At 42.5% G+C, this 16,851-nt stretch overlaps 1 protein-coding gene across 3 annotated transcripts in view; it reads left to right on the forward strand.

Annotated features, from left to right (window-relative positions):
- Nucleotides 1–14,629, forward strand: part of ebf1a (EBF transcription factor 1a) — a 78,007-nt gene extending 63,378 nt beyond the window's left edge. Inside the window, exons 11-17 of one of the 3 annotated variants that reach the window (XM_015045579.1) lie at nt 47–135; nt 4,574–4,639; nt 6,585–6,747; nt 7,963–8,142; nt 11,838–12,035; nt 12,225–12,293; nt 13,547–14,629. In XM_015045579.1, the coding sequence (XP_014901065.1) occupies nt 47–135; nt 4,574–4,639; nt 6,585–6,747; nt 7,963–8,142; nt 11,838–12,035; nt 12,225–12,292 (764 nt within the window). In that variant the 3' untranslated portion in view covers nt 12,293; nt 13,547–14,629. The other 2 variants (XM_015045581.1, XM_015045582.1) reach the window with 2 other exon arrangements.
- Nucleotides 14,630–16,851: the final 2,222 nt, after the last annotated feature.

The following is a 16,851-nucleotide window of genomic DNA, read 5'->3' on the forward strand; positions in this document are numbered from 1 at the left end:
TTTATGTGTTGTTTTGTTTTTTTTGTTTGTTTTTTTTTTATTTCAGCACTAAACGAGCCAACAATAGACTACGGCTTCCAGAGATTACAGAAGGTCATCCCCAGACACCCTGGAGACCAGGAGCGATTACCCAAGGTACGGCGCCTCTCCACTCTTCTCGTGTTACCGTCCTTCCACTGCTTGCCCAGTGAAATGATTCCACAGGAGTTTGACGTGGTATAACTGGAAGACATGAGATGTATTGAAAACATCTTGAGTTTCATAGAAATAGCAAAGGGCGGTGTGTCCTCACGTGCAGTTAGTTCTTCGGAGACAGTCGAACATGCAGGATAGACTACAGAATGCACGAGGTGACATGGAGCAATTCCTTTCATAACTGTTCTTATCCCTTGAAGTTTTTATTTTATTGGGATTTTCTGTGATAGAAAAACACAGTTGTGCACGAGGAGTTAAGGTTACACAGAAATCTAAAATTTAAAAAGTTTGGCATGCTTTTTGTTCAGACCACTTCACCCTCACACCTTTTAATAAGTCACCCTTTGGAACATTTGGATATTTAAAGTCCCACCAATTTGTAATTTATTGTCAGTTTAAATTCTGTTGTTAAATCTCAGTGATTCTGAGAATATTAGTGATCAAACTAATATTCAGTTCAAAATGTGACTGCTGGGTCAATTGGTCATTGTGCGTAGTTGTTTGTCCTGTATTGCTCAGTGTTGTCCTGTGATGAACTGGCCACTTAATTGAGATTTAACATCACCTCTCGCCTAATGGCCACTTGAGATAGGAGCCAGCAACCCCACAATAAAAAAGTGGGATTAGAACGGTCCAATCAAAGTCCAGACTTAAGTCAAATGGCGACCAATCTGACTGAGTTTAAAGAGTGAGCAAATATGTCAACTGTGATTTCAGAGAAAGGTGTTTCAGTCGAGGTCATATCTTATGCCATATTTTTTAAAGATTTTGATTGTTTGTTTTTTTGAAAACTATGTACCATTTTCCTTCAACTTCACATCTGTGAACCACTTAGTGTTAGTCTGTAATATAAAATGGAAATAACTTCTAACAGGACAAAATGCAAAAAGTTAAACAGCTCTGAATGCTTTTGCCGGGGACTGTTTATGGAGATTTTCCGCAGACGGAGATAATTAACAGGAACAACAAACAAAAAGCAGCTCCATTTATTCTTCCACCGAGTGTAAGGTCATTTAGACTGGCAAAGAGGGGTAGGTGAGGGGAGGAAAAGAGGAATAGAGGGAAGAAAGGAGGCTGAGGCAGAAGCAGGTTAGGTGATCCATCATAGCTGTCCAGTCCTACCTCCTGCTGGGTCAGTGGATCGAAGTCAACCCCGGGTGGACTTTATTACTTCCAGCACACATCCACAAGAGCAGCGCACACTAAAAGAAGTGCACACGCGCACATGTGCACCGGGTGGAGGGAAGTGGCCAGGAGGTAGGGATGAAGAGCTCAGGTAGATGCAAGAGGGAAGATAAAGAACTCCTTGCTGATCCTGGCGGAGTGTCTGGTGGATGCGCGACTTGTCCCGTTGAATTCGGGTCTTTAGCCTATCAACCCCCCGTATCTCTCTAAATGTCTTTGTATCCATCCATCCGTCTCCTCTTCCCACTCCGTCTCGTTCTCCCTCACTTGGTGGTGTCTCTTTCCTTTCTAAATGAACAGCGGTAGCTGGCAGGCCCGCTTGTTCATTTCAGAGCTATTGATTTGCGCCTTTATTGAGGTAATAACACTTTGTTGACCACACTTCTCCCAATTGTTGGCCTCAATCATCTCAGTTGGGCAGGAGAGGGGAACATGCAGGCAACTTCTGGATCTACATACAGTCACATTGTCTCGACAAAGTATTCATAGAAGTTGAAAATTTGCACATTTGTCCGATTAAAGCTATTAAAAGGTTTGTTCATTCTTGTGCACAATAGTTTGCACTCAATCTGATTGAAAAGACGGGGTCTTAAAAGATCAGTTTTCAAGTTTTTTCACAAATTCTCAAGTGCCTTTAGGTTTGGACTTAAACTGAGTCATTCATACACTTTGATCTAAACTGTCCCATTGTTTAACGCATCACAATCAGGTGAATCTTAGAAGCAATTATTGCAATACTTTTTATTTAGGAGTGTAACTTTTACTTTGAAAAACCAGGATGTATTATTTCACTTAAACTTCATAGGTATAAGTAATGTCGTATCAGGTGTGAGTAATTTTTCAAGGCACGGTTTCTTTGTCAAACCTCCTTTGTCAGTTTGTAAAGGGATGAAGAAGCTTACTCTGAGCATGTTAAAAGGGGAGCAAGCAACCAGACACCTCACACACACACATACATGCAGTGGTGTTTTCATATCTTGGGGGGACTTTACATTGACTTCCATTCATTTTCTACAGCTTAACTTTTACCCTAACCTTACCCATCACATGCCCAACCCTAACCAAAAGTCAATTCACACCATAGCCCTAAACTTAACCCAAAAATAGCTTGTATTGTAGACAGAAATAGGTCCCCACAAGAATATAAAAACCAGGTTCAGACAGGCACACTCTGCTGTAGGTAATAGCCAGACTGTGAGAGCGACTAGGTAGCTGGACTGCATGGAGTTCAGCAGAAGCTGTGGGCGTCTGGGTGTTGCTAATGAGTGACCGGCCCTCCAGACGGGGGCCAGGCTCTGCTCTGGATCAGGTTCCCCTTCCTGTTGACGTCTCTGTGGGCCTGACTTTACGGGAAGAGACCCTTGCGCCCAGGAAATGGTCTCCCCTTACAGCGGCAGAGCTAACCACATTTATCTGTTTATCAGAACGACTCTGGAGCTCGGCCTAATCGCGTTTAGCCACTGGACAGATCCCCGGCTAACGAGAGGCTGATGGGCACAGACGGGGCGCAGGACCACGAGAGAGTGATTAATAGAAGAGGGAGACGAAAGAAAGTAGTTTGGAGACACAGGTGGGGAAGGGAGGGCGCGGGGGGGATGTGGGGTGGGGGGGTGAATGTGCAGACGTTAAGTGACCGAGCGCTCACGTGTCCTCCCGGAACACTGTTAACACTCCAGCTGCAGATCTGGTTGGGTCCTAATGCCTCACACTTCCCTCATTTCCCCCCTCTTCTTCCCCTCTGCCTCATCCCTCTCTTTCCCCTCCATCCGTCCATCTACCTATCTAGCAATCCCTGGGAGGCGTGTGGCGTGGAGGAAAAGCAGAGAGAAAGGAAAGGCGAAGAGCGGCGCATACATACTAAAGAACCACTTACCTTCCTAGGGCCTCTACATCTCTCAATCACCTGAAGCAGGCCTCCTCTCTGGTCTCCCCCTCCTCCCCCTCCCCGCCTCCCCCCCCCAAGATAGTGCTAGTAATGGGAGGTTAACACAGAGGCAGCGCTCCCATTATTGAGTGAATTTAGCACCTCGGACAGCGCTCTACAATCTTTATTGCTTTGCTGACCCTCTCGTCATGTCTCGGGCGTGCTCGACAGCTTCCACATGTGTGCGGCTGCGCGTATGCGTGTGTGTGTGTGTGTGTGTGGGAGTGGTGGGTGGAGGGGAGGGGGAGTTTGATATGAGGTCTGATTGAAAGGCGGTGTGTCACGGAACAGAGAGCACACATGCTTCGGGGCTTGTTCACAGCGAGGGATACACTCAGGAGAGTATAACGCACAGCGTGTGTGTGGAAAAGAAAGAGGGAGAGAAAGAAACTAGAGGGAGGCGGGGAGGGCGGAGGGGCGGGGGCTGCAATTTTCTGGTTGTCGCACCTCCAGCATATATCCTGGCCCCGGCACATTAACTTTTAAAAAGGGTTTTGTAGGGCTGTAGGTGTCTCCATCACATGCACACACATATATAACGACTGCCTGGAGTCACACACTCATCCACTCAGGGAGGGGAAAGGAATAGAGACGGAGAGAAGAGAGAGGGGGTCGGCGGCGGCGGCGGCGGCGGCGGTGGTGGGGGGGGGGGGAGCGGTAACACTGCGTTAGGATAAATGTTTGATGTGGGAAATTCCGCTCGGCGGTTTTCACCTGAGCAATGATGTTCTACATTTATCACACAAAGTGGATGTGGGGGCCATTCACTCGGATCATTACCGGGGTTAATACAGGCCAGGAGACGAGAGTGTTGCCACTGACTGGGGGTGGTTGTGTAGCCGTCAACCTGATGATATGTTGTGTTAAATGAAATTGATGCGTGATCATGCGCACCGGAGTCACGATCCATCAGTGACAAGAAATAAAAAAGAAAAAAAGGAGGGGAGTAGATGCAGAAGATGGTTGACTGATAGAGAGATATAGGCTCATGTTTTATTCACTGATAACAGTATCTTCCCTCTCCTCTCCCAAACTGCCCTGGCTGGTAACAAAGTGCTGGGATAGGCCCATTTCTCTTCCTCACCCTGCCTCTGTCTGCTTCTCCCCCCCCCTCCTCTCTTTGCCACTCTGTTCTGCATTCACAGCATAATGTAAGAAGTGAAACGTAATAAAAGTGACTGAACTCTTTGAGCCGTCACGCTCCTGATCAATCCCCTTCCTCTCTCTCCCTCTGTTTCTCTCTGTTTCTCTCTATTTGTTTGCATGTAGGAGGTGATTTTAAAGAGAGCCGCCGACCTGGTGGAAGCCTTGTACGGGATGCCTCACAATAACCAGGTGACACAACCACACTTACACAAAAACACAAGAATCCATACGACGATCTGAGGTTCTCACGATAACCTAAAGGAGACGTGTCGTGGTTTCATGGCATTCTTGTATTTACGCATAAAATTGAAATACAATATGATCTAATTACTTTTAGCATAAAAGTGGATGGTGCTCGTTCAGCTTCCTTGACATGACTTCCCATCTTTTCCGCAACTGTAAATATTTCCTGATAGGCTCGTTTGTTTGTCTTGGAAGCATGGAAAGGTTTGGTTGCCTTCCGCAGCCAGCTGAGTGAAAGTGGGGGGAAAGGCAGCGCTGCGTTACTCTTTACTCCATACAGCCAAAGAAAACGCCGGTCCCTTCCTTACTTTAATGGTTCATTAAAAGAACCTTAAACTGCAGGAATGTTGATTTTCACACAGTTTCTCTTGTTTAATTTCCTGTGAATCAGATACCAAAGAAAGTTTCGAAGAGATTTAGGGTTAGCAGGGAGAAATGCTAACCCACTCCTCCCCTCCCCCACTTGTTTCTTTGCTCTCTCTGATGGAGAGTCATGGCCTGGACTACTAAGAGTGAACGACTTGCCACTCCAATGCTATAAAGCAGACAACTGCAGGCTAGTTACCTACACATATATCCTGACTAAACTACCAACTACCATTTTCTACGCAGCTAGAAGGCAGATTGTTCTCCACACCAAACACTTTAGTGGATTTTTCCACTGGAGTGGAAAATATGCACTGACTTATTTTTGCTTAAGTCAGTGCATAGAAAACAAAGAGTGAAAGAAATATTGTAGGTATTGGCATTAGAACTGTAATGCCAATACCAGAAATAGAAATTGTTGTTGCTTTGCATTTTCAATGGGAGTTTTAAAAAGTCGTTAGACTTTTTAAAAGATTTTGCGTTAATAATGTGATATAGTGAGATTGTTATCGTACTGTGATAACAAGACTGGTGTCTCACGCTAGATGTGGTGCAAATGGGAATATCTCATCTCTGTTATCACAGACTAGGAGAAAAGCTGAAGAAGTAAAGTGAAAACTAACTTTAGATGGCAGACAGGAGTGATGAAATATGAACTTTACAAAACTGGGAGGAAAAGTCATGTTTTTTGTTGCTTTTAAGAAAGACAAATTATTGCGCTAATATAATGAAATTGTGAAAAGGTTGTCTTTTTTTTGTTTGTTTGCTTGTTTGTTTTGATACTTTGAAAATGCCATGCCGTATGAGGGCTCCATAAAAACAATCTGATTTTTTGCTGATTTAAAATGCATGGACAGAAACAGACAGCAGATTCCATATTGACGTAAAGGACCGTTAAATATGAACAAGAATCAAGCTAAAATACAAAAGCATGTGGCAAAAACTAGATATGATGTTGCAGCTTCGCTTGGATTTGTGGGAAAACATTTGAAGCTGTTGCCAATTTGAAACTCAGAAAGCTCAGAGAAACTCAAGAGCTAATGACAGTAAAATCACAACAAGCCTAAACAAATAACATTGAATATTAATGAACAAAAGACTTCTGGAAGAATTTCCATTGGTCAAATAAAACTAATGTTGATGTATGACTGACGGTTCTGTGATTAGAGAAGTAGAAACTCGAAATATCAGCACAAATATCCCTTATTAGCCTTTAAGCACGGTGATGAATGTGTGATGATTTGGGTTTATTTCACTGTATACCAAAGTATTCTAAAGTCAAAAGTGAAGTTTGTGGGTTTTTTGAAATAGATGATGTGTGATTTATTTTATTTTTTTTTTTACATTTGAGATTAGATTATAAACATTTTACATACTGGCAAAAACTGATTCATTTCTATTACGCGCTGAGATTTAAGACTGTATAATTAAAAGAGGGCGCACTTTCTAATTACCACTGTAATAATTGTCTAATTCCTTTCCTATTAGTAACCAGAGCTGGTTTGTTTTTCTTCCTGCTGGTTAGGAGATGATTCTAAAACGAGCGGCGGACATCGCAGAGGCCCTCTACACGACAGTGCCACGGGGGCACAACCAGCTCGCCAGTCTGGGCAGCAGCTCCGTCCACGCCGGCATGATGGCCGTAAACTCCTTCACCGGGTCGGAGGTGGCACAAACGGCCAATCAGGGTGAGCGGAGCGCAGCGAGAAATGGTTAAAGCCTGACACGGAGGGAAAAGTGACAGGAGTCTAATTTATTTTCCTCTTTCTGAGGCGGATAGTAAAAATGAGTAGTGCAATGGAAATTTTATTTTTCATGTGGGAAATATAGCGGGGGGTTGATTTAAGAGCGTGGAGCATCGAAGAAAACCTTTAAAATGCGGGACAGGAGAAGGAGAGCGGGGATGGCGGGCGGCAGTGGGAACGACGGGGGGGTGGGGGGACTCGAAAGGAGCAAAGAATGGCTGTGAAAGAGTGAGGAATGGAGAAAAAGAGAGTCATGGATGGAGTACGATAGAGAAAAATGAGTGGGCCCTTAGGGTGTGTATATCAGACTGGGGTCGGCCCTTGTCTGACAGAGAGAGATGTGGGTGCAGTCAGTGGTGATTCATCACGTGTATCAGGGGAGCGAGAGGAGAGCGGATGGACCTGCCTCTGGATCGCGTCTCAATAATTCCAAAGAGCTTCTTCTGCCCTCCGTCTTCATCTGGAAACATCTGCAGCTACGAGGCAAACAAGGGAGGTCAGCTGCTTATATCATAGACCGTAGCTTGTATCATGTGAGGTGAGAATGGGGGAGAATGGATGCTAATTATGGAAGAGTAGTGCGCTGGAGGAAAAAAAAAAAAAAAAAAAGACAACGGTAATAAAAGAGAAAAAAGAAAAATACTTTCACTTCCAGCTGTTTTTCCTCCAGCGTCAGCACGTTGAACCTGAGAAGTCTATTTATCGTCTTCCTCACTACACTGTCCACCTTGTACTCACTCCTTCAAGAGAAGGAGCTCTTCAACCTATCAGAAATACAGGCTTCATTCTTTATAAATTACAGCAAGGCTGTGGAAGCACTTCAGTGTTAATTGCCTTGTCAATGCATCTAAAACTGGAGGGGAGCCAGTGGGGTTAAAGGCCTCTTGTTTCAGTTGTCGGATCTCTAATATCATTCTTCTTCCACTCTGTTCATTGCTTTTGCGCTTTGCCATATGTTGTGTAAGAGTTTTTTTTTTTTTTTTTTTTTTTTTTTTTTTTTAAGAAATCTTGTTGGCTCATATTGCTGCATCCATCAGTCTTGTACGGAGTTGAGAACTTGGCAGGCTTGCATGAAATCTTTCTCTATTTTCCCTCCATCTGCTTTACCATCTAACACAAATCTTTCTGTCTTTCCTTTTTTTTTCTCCCTGTCCATAGGTTTCAGTAGAAGTACAAGCAGTGTGTCCCCTCATGGTTATGTCCCCAGCTCCACTCCTCAGCAGGGCAGCTACAGCTCTGTCTCCACTAGCATGAATGGCTACGCTAATTCTGGCATGGCAACCCTGGGCACTTCACCCAACTTCCTCAATGGATCAGCAGGCAACTCGCCCTATGCTAGTGAGTAAATGCATCACATCTTTCAATCTACAGAGGTGGGAAAAGACTGACCTCCCCCCCAAAAAAAAGATTATTGAGGCATAAACTTCAGTAATTATTTTTAAAAATGAAAATAAACCATCCTGGTCATGATTAGACTGCTAACTAGTTAAGACTCGGTGAAAATGTCATAGGTAAAAAATAATCCTGGATAAGCCCCCAGATCTGTAGCAAAAACAAACTAAAAAAACTGCAATACAAAAAATATATAAAGATAAGAAAAGAAAAGGAGCAAAAGAAAAGGAAAGAAACAAGAATCCAAAATGGTTGTCTGGTTGAAATCCAAACCCGACTCCCAAAATTGTTGTGGCAGAAAGATTAGTATTGAGATGGGAAAACAAATCTCGTATTTTAGTATGACATAAACAGAAGAGAAACTGAAGAAAAATTAAGAGTGACCATGTTTGTACAGCTACTTGTAGGCCTCTGGACTCCCAAAATTGTTGCGCAAGAAGCTTCATTAATGCAACAGAAAGACAAACTTGCCCGATTTTAAGTATTTACTAAAGAAAGCAGTGAAGAGAAAAAAAATATTTCCATATCCAGCATGACCTTCTGCCCCCTTTTAATTCTCAATCATTTCCACTTCTTATTAAAAATTAAGAATCAAGATGTTATTGTTATTATTATTCTCATTGTGGTTTCTACCCAATCAGTCATTTCCAACGTAACAGAATACGTTTTTGAGACAGACTGAGAAACAAAAGTGAGATCAAGAGTTGACTCTGAAGTATTACAGTTCAGCTGGGTCATCTGTTTCTTTAAGGGCAGAGTCAAACACAAATCCCTGCTTTATTGGCCAGGAGAGCATATCACCTAGCACCCCCCTTCCAAATACACACACACACACATATATCCGGCCCACTTCTGTGCACACACTTTCACCCCCTACATTAAAGACCCTTGATTAAATCAATAAACTAATTGCTAGAGAAGCAATTCCATTTCAGCTCTTTGATTCCTGAGTGTTAACAAGTATTTTAACAGGCTCATCGGCCCCACACAGACACTTTCAATCAATGGCCCCTCGGCCTGCCTTTGTAGGTCCAATTTTCATTAATTGATTAGTTAGGCCCCTTCATAAATGGATTATGACTTTATTGCAAAGGATTTGTCAGGAAGAGCCATAAAAGCTAAGTGTTGGATAATAACAACAATAAAAGCAGACGCAGGATTCAGAGGGCAGGTGAAATACGACTCAGCTGATTGTAAAGTCACTGAGGGGGAAAATGCTCTTAGTGTATTAGCAGACAAAAGACAAACCTGGCAGAAATGAATGGATGGGGCAGGTGGAGGCGGTATTTTTTATTTGTTGCTCATTTTTGCGCATTCTTGTAAATACAACTGAAGGCTTCAGTTTAATTCCAGTTTCACGAAAGTTTTTGAAGCTTTGTTCAAAACTGCTCTGCTGTTGAATCTAATATCTTTCTACCATTAAACCTACACGACTGCATGAAGCCCTGAGATATTCGAGTTCCTAATGGCTCCTGTTTTACCAATAAAAATATATTTTACATTATTTTTAAACTTTAAATGGGTGATTTTTTTTAAGTCAGTGTTTATGTTTAAAGAGGTCTGAATCATTGGTTTAAACCAGCCGCAGTGAAGGTATCACTGCTAATTTTGGCTAACTTGCAGCTGATAAAATGCACTCTGATCAATAACATAGCAGCTTATTTCCATTGATGACCTATATTCAGAAACATTGGACACTTTGTATGAATGACAGCTCATTAATTTGCATAATAAACTACATGATCTATAAAGTGATTTTCTTATTTTTAAAGCTGTTAATAAATTTCTCGCCAAATGAAATATTTGCTATTGCTAATTATTTAAGAACTTCATAGCAGCATTGCCATCTTAGGCACTTTGATGTGATAATTAAAACCCTTCAAGCGACACATTTTCAAAAGAACGAGTGACAAACCCAGCAATGTTTTCTGACGTAAAAGCACCTGTCATTTTTTTTTCTCTCTGCTCATTGAACATGATGCCGAAGCACTCACAGGCAGGCCAGTCTTCACACGGCAGTCCCTCCTAGCTGCAGTCAGAGCTCCACCATCGAGCTTGAAATGAATCACTCGTACATGACGCCTCTACTGGAGGATCAGTCAGAAAAAGAAAAACATTTCTAAAACCAAAATCTAAGCAACTCACCAAATCTTTTTGGTCATCTTTACCAGTCCCCACTCCAGATAAAGGAGCAAAGTTTGATTTGTGAAATTAAAAATGAAACCAAATACACAGATGAAGGCTTATTCATATTTCTAACTATATTTAGGATGGTTTATGTTGTGTTCTATATTTTCTGTGTAGTTATTTTTTGGGGTTTTCTGTATTTAGTCCTGTTCCTGTCCTGTTGGTTGCTTCCCAGCTGTGTCTAGTTTTCCTGATTACCCTTCCCGTGTATTTAAGTCCACCTGTGTCCTTTGTCTCTTGTCGGATCCTCGTCTAAAGTCAGTTCTGTCGTACGTCTTACGTTCTCTGGTCCCCAGTTGTACTGTATAGTCCTGGTTAGCATTTAGCTCTCGTTTTCAGTCCTCATTGTATCAGTTGCTACCGGTAATTAGCTGTGTGCTAAACTCTCTGCCGTGCCACCTGATCTGGACCTTTTTGAGCCACATTTACCATTAAATTCATCATCATCTTCATCACAACCTGGGTCTCTGCGTTCATCCTCACCACCTCTTACTCACCAATTCATGACAGTTTATGCATTTTTTGGCCACACCACAATGTTATTCCACTCTCCTATTGTTTTCATTACAATTATGTAATACTGCAAGTGATGTCAACTTGTGTTTTTTGGATCTCCATTTATTTTTCTTAAGAGATAGCAAGATGCTTTATAACAGATAATAAAAAATAGCTAGTAAGCAGAATAAAAAATGTGTTTTATAATGTGGTTACATTAACAAAACCAACCACTACATTATTAAAGTTAAGACATTCAACAAATGTGAATGTTGGGGGGGAAAAAAAACAAAACATATGTGTTTAGATGTGTTGTCCTTATGCAAATCCCAACATTTAATTAAAACTTTTCAACCAGAAATGTTGCGACGGCCACCGGGGCAGAACTTAACCCAAACAAAGCAAGTATAACTCTGCTCCAACTGCGGTGAAGATACCAAATGTCTCAATCGATCTATTTTTCCAGTGAGCAGATGCTATTCTCTTGTATTTTGTAATTGCTGAAACCAAACTGACTCTTGGATTTGGGTGGAAATCTCATAGATCTTCTGGATTAAACATGATATTAAAGTGAACGGCTCCAAAAACATTACAGAGAAGTTAAGGAGACGCCAACCTTTGAGCCCCGGATGAGTCACCAAAACAGACTGATTAGAAGAGAAGGAAGGGAGCTCTAGGTTGTTTGCTTTCGCGTTTACCACAAACGTCCCATTACCCAAGTAACTGCACAGTAAAATACAAGGCTGGTAAAAACAATCTGAGTCTGAGTTCAAAACGTTATCCCTCCTGCCATCATCCATTGACCAGCCCCTTTCTGTTCATCCCGTTTGCCTGTCCTCTGCCCTCGGCCTTCTCTCTAACCCCCCTGTTTCTGTCTTCAACTCTGTCTGCTCTTCCCTGCCATTCTCCCTCTATGGTCCCACATAAACACGCCTTCCTGCCCGTTTCTCCTCTCTCAGTCGTCCCATCCAGCCCGACCATGGCGTCCTCAACCAGCCTGGCGTCCAACTGCAGCAGCTCCTCCGGCATCTTCTCCTTCTCTCCGGCCAACATGGTCTCCGCCGCCGTCAAGCAGAAGAGCGCCTTCGCCCCCGTCGTTCGGCCCCAGAACTCACCTCCTCCCACCTGCACCAGCGCTAATGCTAACAGCCTGCAAGGTGAGCTGACAAGCGAAGCCATTAGCAAGAGAGGAACTACCTTTTTACTTTTACTGTACATCTCTAATAACAGGTTCTCACTTTTACTTACACTTCTTCATCTTATCCTCCCTTTCTTTCTCCTCTTTACCCTTTGATGTCCCTCTCTTTGCCTTTCTTGCAACCTCCTACTATTCCTCCCCTCTTTAGATCAGTCTTTTGTGGATTCTAGCAAGTACTCATCAGCCAGCTCTCTGCAGGGCCTGGCCTTCTCCTGAAGTATGTTATTCTTCTATTTCGTTTCTTCCTCTCCATATTTTTTTTGTATTCTACATTCTTACATTTCTGGTCAGAAGCTTACATCTTCTCATTTCTTGAGCTTGGGGCTTTTAATGATGACGTATGCCATTTATGCAGATGATGAGTGTGTGTAAATTTCTGACCGGAACCGTTTCAGCTGGTCATTTGCAACATGTCACACGGCCTTTATTTGTTTTGTTTTTTTCCCTGCTTTTGTTTTTGTAAGTCTTGATTTGTCAGTGTGACTGTGCCACACCATATGTGTTGTATTTCCTGTTTTTGCTTCCTGCTTCCTGCCTGTGCCCCCAGCGGGTGTCTCTCTGGGGAGGGGCAGGGGAGAGTGTTGAGGTTGTAATGCCACTGCAGGTCATTCTCTTCTCCCATTTCCACTGAATCCAGCACACTCACTGTCCATTCGTCTAGGCAGGATGTTGTACAGTGTTGAGATCCTGAAAGAGAGAGAGAGGGAGGTAGAGATGATGGATGGGAATCTTTATCAGAGCCCCAAGCTAAGCACTTCCTCGCTTCCTCTGGCGGCGTTGATGAGCGCTGACCACAGTGACCCGAGACCCAATGGCCACCGCATGCTGATCACACACGCACACACACACACAGTTCTGTTAATCCCAACAAGCCAGAGACTCTTATGGAAGAACCAGGGAATTAGTGGATTGAAGGGAGAGAGTGGGGAATCAATACGAAGCCAATATGTTGTATGAAAAATTCCTTCCTGTGATGGCTTCTGTGTGGGGGGGGAATGAGAAAGGGGGAAAGGGAACTCAGAGGAAGGTGTCAGAATCAAACTGATAAACTCAAATATTACTTTTCCTTGAAGTTTAATTTCATCACCTCTGTGGTCACCGTCATGTTTGCTTTGCTCTCCGAAACACAGACTTCTCTTACATGGTTTAACCGCTAACAATTAGCTGCTAGCAGCTCCGAAGAGCCCGCGAATAGCCAGACCGCGTTGTTGACGTACACCGAGTTCGCGGCTCGGCGGAGAAAGAAATGTTTTCATTCCTTGGCCTGGAAATGAAGAGATAATGAGGACAAAAAAAAAAAAAGTCTTTGTTCGCCAGATGCCAGAGCGACTTTCTGTTATGCGACTGTTCTGATGACAGATGAAACCCAGCAATCATGTGACTGACCCCTCTCTCCCTTTCTTCCTCCCTTTACCCCACTTTTCTCCTTTCTTTTTTTTTTTTTTCTTCTCTCTCTCTCTCGCCAAGCAGCAATCCCTGGGATGATTGTTCCTCCCATGTAGAGGATGTGGGAAGCTGGAGAGTTTTGGGGAGAGCGTTGAGAGGAAAAGGCACAGTAGCGGAGCCTGGCGAGCCTCTGCTGCTCTCCAGAGCTTCAGTGAAGGAAGCAAAGATAAGACGCTGGACTATAAAACTCAGGCCTTTCCAATGGGATTTCATCGGAATGGGAAGATAAAGAAGATAAAGGGGACATATTGAGCCTTTGTGATGTTTCTTTTTTTAGTTTTTTGGGGTTTTTCACCCCTTTTTTTGGTCGAATTAGTGTAGCATCTCTGACACCATGTCGGATGGAGTGTAAAGAGACTGATCGCTTGCCCACAGTGTGACACTGACCTCATGAAAAGAGCATTTATTTATCTTGATGTTTATGGCTGGAAGCTTTGGGTTTGATTACGGAAACCACACCTCCCCTGCCCCCCGCCCCCACCACCCACCAACTCCTGCCGTTTTGCAACACAAAACGCAAAGAAAATCGTAGAAGAGAACCAATTCCACCCTCGATATTTGCTGCTAATTCTCTCACAAATCTAAAGAGTTGTCCTTTAAAAATGCCCCCACCCGCCTTCTGTGTTTTATGTTCCCTTCCGCATTTTGTTTGTTTGTATGAATTTTTGATAAAACTGTGAGGATTGAGCTGTTTGCAATATGCTTTTTCTCTGCTTTATCGTGTGAAGGAAAAGGTGAAGATTTTGCCTTTTGTTTTTTCTTTTTTGTTCTTTTCGGTTGGAGATGTTAGTAAAGACTTGAAAAGCCGGAGGATGCGCGCGTCCAGCCAGCACTGTTACTGAAGGAGCCTAGCAATTATCAAATTTAACAAAAAAAAAAAAAAAAAAAAAAAAAAAAGCGTGATATATTTTTGTATATATTAAATAAAAGTTGACTTTTGTTCCTTTTTAAAAAAATAAAATAAAATTTGGCATCTCGTTTCCTTTCGCGATAGCTATAGTTTGGGATGTGAGCATTAAAACGTCTTATGGCAGCTTCTCAGTACAGACAATAGATTTTTTTCTTTTCTGTGTTGTCAATATCTCATCTGCAAAACATGGATTTGGATTCGAAAAAAAAGAAAAGGGGGAGTCCTGTAAAATATTCTATAAATAATGTATTTATCCTGTGTATGTACATTGACTTTCACCATCGTTTAGTTGTGTTGTGTACGTTTAATGCAAGTAATTGAACATGTCACAGAGTCTTTTGCTTTGTTACTGTTGTCTCCCACTATTTAAATGTGACTGTTTTAATTGATTTTTTTTTACTGTTTCTTTTGTTGTGTGGGTTTTTTTTTTGCATTGATGAACCTTTTCTGTTCTTCTCTCATTCAAACCATGCCATTGTCTATTTTTGTATTATTTGTAAGTTAATAAAAACAAAATCTGTTCTTTTTTTTTTTTTTTCCTTATAAAAATGTTTATTGTACGGCAAAAAAGTAGCATCTTTACAGAGTATTTGGTTGAGGTAGATTTTTTTAAGAATATAAACACACATTAATATATACTGTAAATCTATATCTTTGTTTGAACCTTCGAGGCTTTTAGATGGATACTGTTCTTGATCTGATAATATGCATGGGTTCATCTCTTGAGTGACTGCCTTGTGTGTGTGTGTGTGTGTGTGTGTGTGTGTGTGTGTGTGTGTGTGTGTGTGTGTGTGCGCGTATGCGTGTGCAAACCAAGAGACTTAAGGAAATGTTTGGTTTATTCTTTTGTTGTGTTCTCTTTCTTCCTCCCTTTGTTCCTTCTTTTATGTTATTTATGCCTGCTTACATCTACTATCTATATACTGTTTCTTTTTCTGCCACTGTAATCCTTACCAGCAGTCTAGATGCCTTAACAATGCAAACCCTTTTTCTTCGTTCAATCACATGTACAGTTTTCTACCCTTCACCACAACTGCGTGTTGCCACAGAGGAATTCACGAGAACTTTGGGGACAAAGCACAAAACCCGCTCTGTTCGGTGCTGAAGCCACACTAGAATACAAAGAGCCATAACTCAACGATCTCACACACCCCGATGTACTATAATGCTGCGGCGATGGCATGCTTTGAAACCGGCAGTCGGAGCAGACTGACTCCTCCATGCTTGCTGCACATTAGCGTTGAAAGAAATTGGTTCTTTTTGGGGGATTTTTACAATTGGGAAACGATTTTGACAGCACCTTTTTTTTCACAACAAAAAGTAGTACTTTTTGAACTTTTAGGCGAGCACTGTCACAGCACAATTTTAATATCTGACCTGCGCCGGCCTCATGGCTAAGTCAAAAAGAACGGCAGCACACGAAGGCCCCCCCACACACACCCCTGCCAGCCATTTCCGTCGTTTCCTCTTTGTCTCTGCCGTGTGTCTTCAAGCTGTTGCTGGACGGGGAGGGTTGGGGGGGCGAACCGGGGCTTTTCTCTCTTCGCTTTTCGTTTCTAGGGGCCTGGTTTTGTTAAAGTGACTAGAGAGGATCGTTTTAGTGGCGGCGCCTGCTGACAGACAAGTGTTTTTCAGGCACTTATGTTCCTGCGCCCGCCCCGGGCCGGGGCGCGTAGGGGAGTTTGGGTTTAGGGGGGATCGGGGTGGGAGTTGGGGTGGTGGCTGGTCTGTTTCAGATAATCTACAGAGATCTGTTGTCATACAATGGCATCTTTGTAAGCAAAGTTCCATCCTGGACATGAATATCAGTAGTGGGTGACAAAGTTTTGTATTTAGGTAACAAACAAGAACAAAAAACAAAAAAAAGATGCAAACCAAATAGCTGGTGTCTATTTTTTTCCTCTGTTTGTCTTTGACTGCAAATACACTGAACAGCTCTATAATATAAGGGAATAAAAAAAAAATCTACTGTATAGATTGTTATTGTTTTTGATGAAAACTGAGCTGTAAGATAACTTTTGGACTCTCACGATGTTAATTAAAGTTACCTCTTGTCTGTTACTTTTGTCAGGTGTTTTTGTTTTTTTTTTTTTACTTCATATGATGAGCATTAAGATGTGATTCTGTTTTCAGCCGGCTGCCTGTAGCTTTGATCTAAATCATGTTTCTTTTAGGAATGAAAATTGTAACAAATTGAGCCTTGTTCCATTCAAGATCAAACTTTTTTCTGAAGCATTCTTTGTCATTTTTGCTTTGTGAGAAGTTCCTGCGAAACATTTCAGGAAATGGGTCAGAATGTTATAGAAACCATAAATACGTTAGACCCCTCATGGGGCGGGGCGGACCGTTGCTGCGCTACGTCACAGCGTCCGCCATATTGAATGTGGAATATGTGCCAGTAAGCTAATACAAGTAAAAG

Source organism: Poecilia latipinna, unplaced genomic scaffold, assembly GCF_001443285.1.
Source record: "Poecilia latipinna isolate Pla-1442-1.1 unplaced genomic scaffold, P_latipinna-1.0 Scaffold733, whole genome shotgun sequence".
In the NCBI taxonomy this organism is placed as follows: domain Eukaryota; kingdom Metazoa; phylum Chordata; class Actinopteri; order Cyprinodontiformes; family Poeciliidae; genus Poecilia; species Poecilia latipinna.